This window comes from Tauraco erythrolophus, chromosome 3 (genome assembly GCF_009769465.1).
Source record: "Tauraco erythrolophus isolate bTauEry1 chromosome 3, bTauEry1.pri, whole genome shotgun sequence".
NCBI lineage: Eukaryota > Metazoa > Chordata > Aves > Musophagiformes > Musophagidae > Tauraco > Tauraco erythrolophus.
The window spans coordinates 45823235-45835499 of NC_141467.1; the positions used below are offsets into that span (position 1 = coordinate 45823235).

General features: G+C 37.1%; 1 protein-coding gene across 2 annotated transcripts in view; it reads left to right on the forward strand.

Moving 5' to 3' along the window:
• Nucleotides 1–12265, forward strand: part of PTPN2 (protein tyrosine phosphatase non-receptor type 2) — a 33057-nt gene that overhangs the window by 756 nt on the left and 20036 nt on the right. For both annotated transcript variants that reach the window (XM_086608552.1, XM_086608551.1), the window contains exons 2-4: nucleotides 2811–2901; nucleotides 10262–10362; nucleotides 10979–11077. In XM_086608552.1, coding sequence (XP_086464678.1) covers nucleotides 2811–2901; nucleotides 10262–10362; nucleotides 10979–11077 — 291 coding nt within the window. The remainder of the gene's footprint in view (nucleotides 1–2810; nucleotides 2902–10261; nucleotides 10363–10978; nucleotides 11078–12265) is intronic.

The following is a 12265-nucleotide window of genomic DNA, read 5'->3' on the forward strand; positions in this document are numbered from 1 at the left end:
GTCACCGCTGCCTTCGCCGGCTGGGCGCCGGCAGGAGGCCAGCTCGGAAAACACGCCGCTTGCCCTTTTTCTCTAGAAACAGCACTCACTGCTAACTATTGCGACGATAGTCTCTGAGTCAGTTCCGTGAAACGGGCTTCATGTGTAAGCTTATAAAACCAGAGCAGCTATTTCAGCCAGTATGTATTTTGCAGTGCTCTTTCCCAAATGAGGAAAAACAACCCAAAGCGAAAATTCTCTTAACCGACTTTAAGTTGTGTTTTTTCTGTGTTAAATTAGCGGTGTATTTGATGTACATGTACTTCAAATACATTATCTCCAGACACGTATTATGGAACTGAACTGTGTTTTTAATTTAACAGGGGAATAGCAGAAATAAACTGTGCCAGTTTAATGAGGTAAAAGTGCAATGGAAGAATTCTGCAACCACTATTTTTCATGAGGTAGAAAAGTACACACAGATTACATCTGGTATATCCAGACTGAGCAAGTTAGCTTTCCCAAGTCATTTTAATATTATTTAGTTGTACTTGGAGAAGTAAACTGAAGAGAAATTTATGTAGTAAACTCTGCTAAACATTGTATGTGGATTTCCTAATTTTGCTACAGCTATGCTGTAAAATAATTTTTAGCAGTTTTTTTATAATAAAATTTTATGTTTCCCTGATTTTGTAGATTTTGCAAACTCATTTTTTTTCCACGGTACTTAATGTATTTGCTTTATATTAAAACCAGAGAATACAATTCTGCTTAAAAACATGAAGACAAAATAGCGTATTATGTTTTTAAATACCACAGACTTGTAGAAAATACTCTAATTGCTGACTACTTGTTTTTACACAGAGTTTTTGTTTAGGAAGGTATTTTCCTATGATAGTATTGTATAAGAAACATACATACTTGCCCTGAGAGGTGTAAGGAAAAAAAAAATTAAAGGTTTTTTATTCTTCTTGCTGAGACAACTTTTGTATATTTGCTCTTCGGTTCCACGAATTTGCCGAGACTTGTGGTAGAATTCTATGAAGCTTGGAATATTTATGCTGACTCCTGGAGCTCCTATCCAATCTGAATTAATGACTGAATAAATAGTACTGATTTTCACTTTTTTTTTCCAGTGCAAGTTTTTCTTGTGCAATATGCCTTACGTTACATTTGGCATCTGGTTTGCTTCTCCAGTTTGCGATGGCTGGATCATATGTGGGAAAACTGATTTTGGAACTAGTCATTAGACTTCCTTAGGTTTAATTTCTTTTAGCACACCCCCACCCCTCCAATCACTGTAGTAGCGTTTCTAGCTGTTCTAATGTTTCTTAACCAAATTAGAGGTCTCTTTCTGTGCACAGAGGATGCTAGTGCTTTTAAAAACAAAATATGTTGCATCCTGTTATGGAGCAATACAAAATTTACATTTCGTGGGAACTTGCTTGTGAATACCTACCACGTGCATTTGTTCAACATGCATATAGTTGCTTCCAAAGCTTGTAAGCCATAGAAGCTACAGGAGAAGACAAAGTTCCAGTGTGCTGTATCAAAAAAAAAAAAAGATCGTCTAATAGATCAAGATACTTTTTTACATATATGTAGAGCACTGGTGCCTGACAGTTGCTGCTCTGCGTTGCGGTTTAGGTTCTTTGCAGGTTGGCACTGCACTTAAATAAAGTCACACACCAGATGCTAAAAAATGGAGCCTCCTTACGTATGTTAGATTTCCACTGAAGTCCTTTTTGGCTGTGTTCATTGTCTGGAAATGTATAAACTATTTAGGAAGCTGGAGAAGACAAAGAAGGTAGTGAAAATGTAGAGAAGACCAAAGAATGCTTAGTTGTAAAGAGAAGTGTAAGTATTCTTTGGAACGTAATGATGACATGTAGCAACATCATCTGAAAACAAAAGGAGAATTCAAAATAAAATATTGTTAATTCTGTATCATACAACATGTCTGCTGAGATGGCATCAGTACAGAGATAGAAAGGGATAGTTCAGTTCATGGGAGGCTGCTTGTCAATAGCACTTTAGCTGTGTTTTCAGTTGTCTACATAAGGTAAATTTGTATATCTTAGTGAAGTTACCCAAAAGATACACTCAGAGGCAAAAAATTAAAAACCCTGAACATTCAGAGTATGTGAACAAGTACGCTCCTTAAAATAATGTGTAAACGAGTATGTTTTAATATCTTCCAAATGCACATTATTGAAAGGTTTGTATTATTGCCTGGGCAAAGTAGGTTATGATGTCATATTGATATTTGTGAGTCTAAAATTGTTCCTTCAAATTGGGTCATGTTTAACTGCTGCTGCTATATGGGCTGAACCATCAAACCACCAAGAATAATCTGTGGCTGTTAACAGCACCAATAAATCATTGACTAGTTCACTTACCTTTGTGGGGATTTATGTTGCCAGGTGGTGTAAAGGAGCTAGCAGTATACTGCTGTTCATTCTGCCTATCTGAGTCTCTTATTACTGTAGGAAATAATGTGCTAGTCTGAGGTAAACTGTAAGTATAATAAATATCTGGGTTGCTTTTCCCTTTGTTCCTGCTACATTAGTTGCTTTACCGAATTGCGCTTATCTTAGTTTGGTGGTGGTAGCCAAGTGAGGAAGGATCTAAATGGTGACATCTTGGCCAAGAATAAGACACGTATTTTCTGAGTGAAAAATGATACTAGGTGTAGTAAAGATTGGTTTAAAAATGTTGATTATTAATAACATTAATTAATAAGCTTGCAAGTCTCACAATAGGATGTGTAGAACGCTAGCCTTAATCAGCTTACTGGCTGTAAGTAAATTGCACTTTTTTGTCTTTCAAAGGAAATTCGACATAAATCCAGTGACTACCCTCATAGAGTTGCAAAATATCCAGAAAACAGAAATAGAAACAGATACAGAGATGTTAGTCCATGTAAGTATCTTTTCTGTTATTATTGCAGTAAACTTTCTAGCCTTTTATTTACCCAGTTTACTTTTAAACACTGTAGCTAATAAATCACAGTCATTGTAGGTTTTGTATTTTGTTTATTTCTGTAGACATATATCCTTTGACAAATGTGTTTTTCATAACACTAACACAAATACGTGTAACAGAAGGGGGAAGAGTCTGCCAGTTAAACTCATTGCGCTGAATGGTGAATGAGAGGTGATTGCATATCAGTTACTGGTATATAGGTAAATGTTTGTGAGCTGCGTCAGTAATACTTTAAAGATATTCTTCTCATAAGGAAATTACTTTTTTAATATTGCTTTATCTGTCATTAAAAAAATCAACATCTACTGAGGATAGAAGTTAAGTTAATAAGCCTTGACTAACGCAGTTTCCTTTTGGGCTAAGTGATTTTGTTTATTTTTAAAAATGTGTGGATAAATGCCACTGGATTTCTACTGTTGCTTTAAAAATACTTGAGACTTTGTTGGGTTTTTTTTTCTATTCGGAAGAAATTCAGGACCAAAGGCTCAGAAGAGCCTTCTTGTTACTGGGTCTAGAATTTTTGAAGAGTTGCTGATGTATTGGGGCTTTTTGTTTGAAAGCCTGATCTGAATACCTATCGTAAGATTTGGAGAAGTGCTGAACTCCTTGTTTCCAGTTGAAAGTTGTGGTCGTGGCATGTGCATATCACTTCTCAAAATTACACGGAAAAGGTCTCGGATTGAGTCATGCTGGTCAGATGCAGTGCTGTGTGCTGCTCGTTAGACTGCTGCCGGAAAGCTCACCTGCGTGGTGTATTCGCAGCAAATGAATCCAGTCTGGCTTAATGCTGAATCTCAATCCTGCACTCTGATGAAACTGAACTTAGAGTTCAGTGCACAGCCTCTTCGCTGTGTCTGCATGGCATTCCCCAGTATGGTCTATTTGAGAAATGTACAGCTCTGAAGAAGATACCTCAAGTTAGTCAAGGCCTACTTATTTCCGCTGTATGCTCAGCAAAGGGAGATGGACCTCTGCTGAACCTTTGTGGATCTATCCAGAGGTACCTATGCGTCCCAGGTTTGCAATCCTGTTACATACAGCACAACATTAGCATCTTAGCAGTGGTAAAGTAGATAATGTTTTTTTCACTTTCTGTTTCGTACCTCAGTTGGGATGAGGGTTGTAAGAGAAGGCAGGAAACTGAATTGGAACCCATGAGACTCAAGTTCTGTTCCTAGGTCCGATATCTTGTACAACTTGTCGGGCAGAAGCTGTATTAATGTATTTACCATTTCTCCCATCCATGGATTTCATTTCTTAGGCACTGCTACAAAGAGATTGGCAGCTTGCCTTCAACATATTTGTTGTTTTTCTTTCTTTTTATAAAGAGCATTTCTAAAATAAATAAATAAACAGGCATTGTGTTATTTAAGTAGCATCTAATAATGCCTGCAGTAATATCTTAAGGTGTGAGTTATGTTCATCTTCTGTAGTTTTTTGGAGGTAAACATTTTCCTTAATCATGGCCTGCCTTTTTCAGTAGTGAAAAGAGCACAAAATGTCTCTGTCTTGGGCCTGGCAAAGCTCATTTAGCCAGGAGGAAATTAATTATGTGGTTGTATTAATCCCTGAACCCTATGCAAGAGCAGAGAGACAGACAAAATCTAGTCTTGAAGTAGTAGTTGGACTCAGGAAAGAGTTAGAGTCATTACATGCTAGTTGACGTGAAGTATAACATGATGGCTGAACTAAGATGGTGAACTTTGATGCACGTCTCAGTTTTTGGCATTTATGAAAGAAAGGTGGTCTGAATTGGGCCACTAAGACTGCAGAATTGGGCAGTAGAAGCAAGACTATATGAGGAGAACCGAGCAAAACACTCTGTTTGAACTAATTCCTGTCAAATTTTACATCTGTGTGTTTTCAAATATAACTCATAATTTTTTCTGTAATGATGGTGAGCACTGGGAGGAGAAAGAGACCTGGAAGGGAATATATGATGAATAACATTCAAAGATAGCAGTACCTAAATTTCAGAGGAGCTGGGGAAGAAGCTGTGTGGTTTGGTCACTGTGGTGACCACATGTAATTGGGGTGCATGTAGGCAAGGAACTGGCATTGCAGAAGCGCAAGACAACTCAAGTCCTACATGATCTTAACATCTCGGGCCTTTGCTTCACAAATTTTACTGCTCTTTAACAGTGTTTAAATGAAAAACGGATGATAATATTAGTCCTCTCTGATAGTCAAATGCCTCCAGAACTAGCAGTTAAACTTTTAAAATGTAGCTACTTAAACATATTGTGAAACAGCAGACATAATTTGATTAAAATGTTTTACTTCTCCATAGCAGTGAGAAAATGGTTTGTTAATTTAGATAGCAGCCAAGCCAGTCTAAAATCTGAGGTGGTATGTCTGCAGGAGGAAATGTGAAGATTATTCTGTCTTAAAGAAAAGAGGTCAATTACAAGTGTGGGAAAAAATCCTTTGGGTTGGTTTGCCCCATTTCAACTATAATATGCAGGACAGTTACTCTGAAATTTGTGTCCATTACTTACATTGCTAGATAAAATTTGATTTCTGTTAGCTAGGAGAGGCTAATCATCTTTGCCCATTACAGCTGAGTTTCACATTGTCTCTGATTTCTTAAATGTTTTTGTTAGTGTCCAGTTTTGTTGGCTAAGGAGCTGTGCTGGGTATAATTTCGGTTGGATAAAAGCCCTCAGGAGTTACTGCCTAGCCAAAAATAATAGCAGTCTAGCAGTTTGGTATTAGTCTAGCATAGGGAGAGGAATATTTTGACTATGTAGTATTATTGAAACAGGAAGTTAATCTGAAATAGGTTTGGTTTGACAGCCAGTCATTTCCTGACAGATGAAACAATTTCTCAGAAAACATTGTCAAGAGGAAAATAACTTGTGAGGTTATTATTCTTTATTGATAACTTTAATGAAACTTTAAGATTTCTGTTATTACTTTCCTTCTAAATCTTATCCTTGGTTAGTATCAGAGGAGTCTAGTGTCTCAGATTGACTGTAAACACCTTTAGAGATCTGCTTACTGTGTTCCTAGATTTAGAGGCAAGAAGGAAATCCCCTCAGCAAAACTGGCAGGATTTTTTTTTTTTTCCTTTTGCTTTTGGAGGGTAGATGGGGGTTTACGCAGTTTTGTCTTTGGCCTTCCTTTGTAATGTGGTGTGTAGCCCAAAATCTTAGGTCATCTGCACATTTGTCACCTGATAGATCATGTTGCTGTTGGAGGCTCTTGAGAGGTAGTGATTTCTCTTGTTTTCTTCCTGTGGCCATTAGTAGACTTTGTGTTGGGCCTTTCAACCATTGGGTTACTGTCGTCATAGGGTATATACCAGGGAGAGAGGAATGTGAAGAATATTGTGCTTTACAGAGGACAGAGTTGGAGCTGATGTGGATGGTTTTGCACATAGTGCTGGTTAATCGTCATTGCAAAAACGTTCCCTTTCTGTCTCGTGTTTCAGGCGTATGTGCTGAGAACCAGGAAATGTTCTATACAAAATAAGCCTTCTGCTCTTCTTGTTGTCCATATTAGAAGCTGACAGCGATGATTGTTATGATGTTGTCTAATGATTCTTTAAAACATCTTGTTACCAAAAATGTGGTATAAATAAACTCAACTTGCTGCTTTTGGAGATACTTATTTCTTTGGGGTTGGGGAAGAGGGGAATTTTATAGCGCATACTGATCCTAAACTTTATTGTTTTTTTTTCACAGTCTTGTTTAAAAGTGTAGGGATCCTGTGCGGTAGTTTCACATGTATCTCAGTGTGAAAACATTTCAGTTATGAGCTAGGCCATGGTTGATATGATGGCATTCATTGCATACAACCAGTGGCAGGGTGGGGAAAAGTCACTTTGCCTTTCCTTTGCCTTAGGCTACCTCTGAAACTTGAGACTGTAAGTCTAGTGAGGGAGTATTGTAGTTTGAATAATTTAGCAGCTCAGATAGACTAGATTTAGATTAGTGAAATGAAAGGATTTGCTAGTAGGCAGGAAAGGGTCAGACTGGGTCATTGGGATGGCTTATGGCTCCATGTTTTATTTATGACTTTCTTTAATCCACCAAGTAGTGTTTCACCCTCTTTTGTTGTTAATAGCTCTGTATTTGGGGGGGCCAGAGACATCTTTTGGATAAAAGATAATTTTATACAGTGGTTTAACTTCTAGAAACACAGTTGTTTTCAAGCGAAAACCTTTCATTAACAAACTGCAAGAACTCTATGATGTAAAATGTCACACGTTTCGTATCTCGGTTTTAACTGGGTATGTCATTTTCTTTTTAGCAGAGAATGGGCAAATTGATGTGTAATGTGAAGTCTTGGCCTTGTTTGAGACACAGAGAGTGTTGTCAGCGATATCAGTGGGACAGGATTTCACTTGAAGTGGGTAGTAAGAGTTTGCTTATCTCGGACCAGGGTCGTTTTGGCAGTACTTTTCTTAGTGCAGGAGCCAGACTGAGAGGCATCTTTAAGGTTTCCACTTCCTTTCCAGGCTGCATAATTTGTTGAAATAGGGGAATTAGCACTTCAGAAAATGAGTACTGTATTTTAGCTGTTGCGGGCATGGCAACATTGAAGATAAATCTTTAAGATAAGATTTAAGACGGGTTTATCATTCATATAAATCTAAAATACTTCGTAACTGGAAATGATTTACATGCGGGAAATATGTTGCAGCTAAGTTGTTGTCAAAAGTTGGCTTGCTTCATTTAATTCACAAGAGCAAGCCAGGGCTTGAATGAGGTTTCTGGGTCATTGTGTCCTTCAGGAACCCTTTCCCCTGAAAGACGGGAAATCGATATATTCTAGTGACTTTCTTTGTCCTGTGGAGTGTATGCCAGTGTATTTTCAGGATTGCCTCTGTTTTAGTTGGGGGGGAGGGAGGCTGTCTCTGCATAGGATTAGTTGTTAAAGGGGCTCTTAAGAAAAACTTTCAGAATTTTATTTGTCGTGTTTACAAAGCAGAATTTATAAGAAGGAAAAAATAAGGCTGAAAGTGTATGTGAGGATTACAGTAGGAAACCTCATTAGGGCCTCGGTAGTTATCTCCTGCTGGCAGCAATGCAGCAGCTGCTGCTGGGTGATTAAACTGTTAACAGTGCTTGCTTACGTCATCTTTCCGAGAACACTAGTACCGGTATGTGTGATTTACTATAACAAGATCTTAAGTTTTTCCTGTTGGCAAATGACATGTAATATTTACAAAGGTCTTGGTTTCTCTCCAGTAGAAACGTTTTAGATAAAGTGATACATGAAAGGAAAAAGTAACACTTTACTATCCAGACAAAATAAAACGAGGAGATCTATTTTACTTTAAAATGCATGTGTCTTAATTTTATTACGTTTTGGCTTCGGTAATATTTTTTTTCTTCATACAGATGTATCATAAATTGTTTTAAGACTCCTGAAAGTCAAGATGGTGTTGCCTTACAGCTGGAATGCTAATGAAACCAGACTAAACTAGTAACTTTCTCATACTTTTATATTTAAAATAGGTTTTCAGCATATTTCTGTTCTCTGCATGATTGTATGTGACTGCATGTAAAAGCTAGCAGTTAAAGGAGGTAGGATAACAATGCCAAATCTTAGTCCTTCAGAAGAAAAAAAAAAAGGAAAAAAAAGAAAGAAAAGTAATTTGCTGTTGACTTCTTTCCTTGAATATCCAGCAAGATCCACTTTGACAATTGTCAATAGCAGATAGATGAGGGAGAGTATAAAAGCAGATCAAGACCTAGTAAATGTACTTTTCCCAGGTTTCCAAACATACAGAAAGTATTTATAAAACCATATCAGCGGTCCATAGAACAACAGCCTAATTCAGTAACTACTTTTTGATTCCTATCAGCTTTTTGCCTCTCCGGGGTCATATTCGTGGATTTCTTAGATAAGCCTTGTGCTGCATAGACTGGCTGTGGTACAGAGACTTAGATTTCTGAGTTCAGCTATCGTAGCTGCATCGAATCTGTTACTTGGTAGTTGCTCATGTCAAAACTCATGGATTTCTTGCATTTCCGAAGATGTTTTTCAAAAGGAGGTTAGCCTTTTGGTACGGGGATGGGAGAGGGAAAAGTGGGCTGACATTTCAACAGCAGCTGTGCCATCAGTCTGCACCCTGAATGAGTTTTGTGGATTAGACCAGGTGAATGTTGGTTAAAAACTGACATTGCACCATAATTCAGCTCTGTCAGTTTCTTTATGGAATCTCTTCCCTCTCTTCCTGAAATGTGTTGAAGTCTCTTAAGTTCATTTTAGTTGTCTATCTTTTATTTACCCTTCTCATAAACAGTCAGTTGAGCTTCAGGATCTTTGCAGTCAGTTGGATCTCATTTCCTGGCATGCTGTTGTGTACAAATTTTAAACTAAAAATGCTGTTTATTTAATACAGTTCTAATAAATGGCAAAAGGATTACTTACTGCAAACAAGTCTAGTTGCCTAGATGTCTGCTGGAGGGTGATAAATCAGATACTGAAAGATGGTAGGAACAGCCACAGTGATTTTTGATTATGCAGTGTTTTAGTATGACAGTCCGATAATCTTTCTCACATTAATTTTAAACCAAGTTCTTTGCTTGCCTCTACCACAAATAGAGGAATCTTCTGTCCTGCCTGTGTAATTGTGAGAGACTGAAAGTGTGTAATTAGGTTAAGCTTCATTTAATTGGAAGACTTGTTAAACAGGTACATTTTTGCATATGCCCCTTCTTTAGTATTTTTAGTTTGTATAGTATTAAACAATAAATTACAGATAAGATTAAATTGACCAAAGCTTAGTTTTGAATTATTGCAAGTAGATTTTTTTTTTTTTGGGGGGGGGGGGGGGGGAGGGAAGGGGGCGCTGTGTGAGTTTAACTGTATCATTCTATGTCAATCTATGAAACTTCATTTCACCAAAGATCTTGGAATTCTGAACTTAAAAGAAACCATGTAGTAGAGTGATCTGGTATGATAGGACAGAGTGCTGCCTGGCGTGGGTTGTGGTTCTGCTGTACTCAGGAAATGCAACTGTTGAGGGATGGCTCTGGGCATCTTTTGGCATGTGTGGGAGGGTTGTTTTGTTTGATGTTTTTTTAAAGAAAATTGGGGTTTCCAGTTTTCTGAGCAGCTTCTATTAATAGCTACCTGAAATTACTCTGGAATGCTGAGGGGAGAATGACACAGGCAGTTATCAAAGTTATATGAGAAATTAGTTTCATGTATGTTGGTAGTTTGCCATTTTGTTAGTACTGCAGAATTTATTTCTAATTGCTTCTCAGATCTAAACTTGTGTGTTAGAGAGTATTCATCAAGATGGATACATCATTAGTTCTCAATTTTCTTTGAATTTTAGATGATCATAGTCGAGTAAAACTGCAGAACACCGAGAATGACTATATCAATGCCAGCTTAGTGGTCATAGAAGAGGCCCAGAGATACTACATATTAACACAGGTAAGTAGTACCAATTACTAGGCGGTTATAGGAACTGAGAACTAGGAGGAGGAGGATTTTTACAGTTGTAATTGATATTTGGATGGTTCCTTGTCTCTGTGAACTATATATATCTCATACTAACTGCCTATTAGATCTAGCTGTAGACACATTATTTTATATTTTAAGAAAAAGCTAAAGAGAATATTTAAATATGAATAATTCACTGCATATAAAGCTTTTGAAGTATTGCTTGTTCTTGTCTTTGGTTCTTTTGGAAATAGGTTGCAACAATAGTTTTACTCCTTACTTCATCTTGTACCTTCTGAGCATGCCTGCGGTAGCTTTTCTTCTAAAAGCACGATAGTATTGATGCCCAAACTTAAACACCCTTTCCCTGAGTTCTTACTCTCTTGTTGTTTGTTTTTTTCTAATAGAAAAAAAAAACTTTTAAGTACTGGAATGATCTGTGCAGTGTTGTTACTTTCTCGTCTGTCATTTCTATCATTCTATTAATAATTTGTTTAAACTTTTCAGAGGAAGACTGTTTCCCGTTTCACACAGTGAACTAGTAACTGTGTTCAAACACTGCTTAGCCTATACATTCTCACACCTGTTTTTTTTCTTTACTATGCAGGGTCCGTTACCTAATACGTGTTGTCATTTTTGGCTAATGGTATGGCAACAACAAACCAAAGCAGTTGTCATGCTGAACAGAATTGTTGAAAAAGAATCGGTAAGTAATATTAGGCCTAAAGTTGTAAAGTAAGGCATGTAATTTTCATACAGTTGAACAATGTTTGATTGTTAAGTTAAAAGGACTAACAGACTTTCTCACTGGTATACGGCATAACATGTACTTAATATAACATTAAAGTTATGGATGGAGCTAAGATACAAAACTCAGTTGGGTGAAAAGAGCGTCTAATAAATATACATCGAGGAAGGTGAAAGTAACATCCTGAGAAAGAAGAGGTACAGATAGAAATAAGATGGAGCAGAAGCAGTGTAAGATGTTCTATAACAAAGTGGAAGGTGGGAAAACAAGTCTGAATTAAAGTATCTTTAGATTGTTTCTTCTAAATCTAACAGAGTAGTATGTTTGTTATATAGTGATCTTAACTTGTTTGTAACAATGAAGACAAGCTGCTGCCCAGCAACTGTCAAACAGGTCTATTTATTTTTGATTCTTTACAGCTGGTAGTATACATGCAGAATACGCAAATCTTCTGTTATGATGTAGTTTTTCTGCTAATGTGCCTAAAACCACTATGGATTTTAGTTATAAGTGCATGTCATTTGAAATTTATGGGTTTTCTTCAGAGTAGATTTGTTAGTGAAAAAGATTTAACAAGTCCATTAAAAAGTCACTTTTTTTCTTATGCAAAAATTTCCATACAGAGTGCAGGACAAGAGGAATAAAAGACAAGGGACAGTTTTGCGTTGCTTTGTTAGTTCATTCTTTGGTTTCACTAGAATCTTCCAATATTCAGCAAACCTTGGGAAAACTGGATGCGTTACATCAGTTACGTAAATGTGCAGGTGTGCGTGTCAGAAATAGTGTGGGGGAAATGTTGTTGAAATAGCTGAGTAAAGATCTTTGTTCACTGTAGAGCACTAGAGGAGCGAGAGGGAGAAGGGTTAAGGTATACCTCAAAACACACTAGCCCTGCGATGAAAGCAAGCATGAACAGATAAAACTGGAATGCATAGTAGTCATTGAAACAGCTGTAGTAACTTGTTTGCCTGTAAACATTATGGACTTGGGGTTTCCTCAGACTGGGAGCAGGTACTTGAATCTACTGTATCGAATAATAGGGTCTCAAAAACTGCTCATGCAAAGCCCAAGATACTAGGATACTTAACCAGATTTTTCTTTTTTTCTTTTTTTCCTTCTATCTTTTTCTCCTTTAAAAAAAAAAAA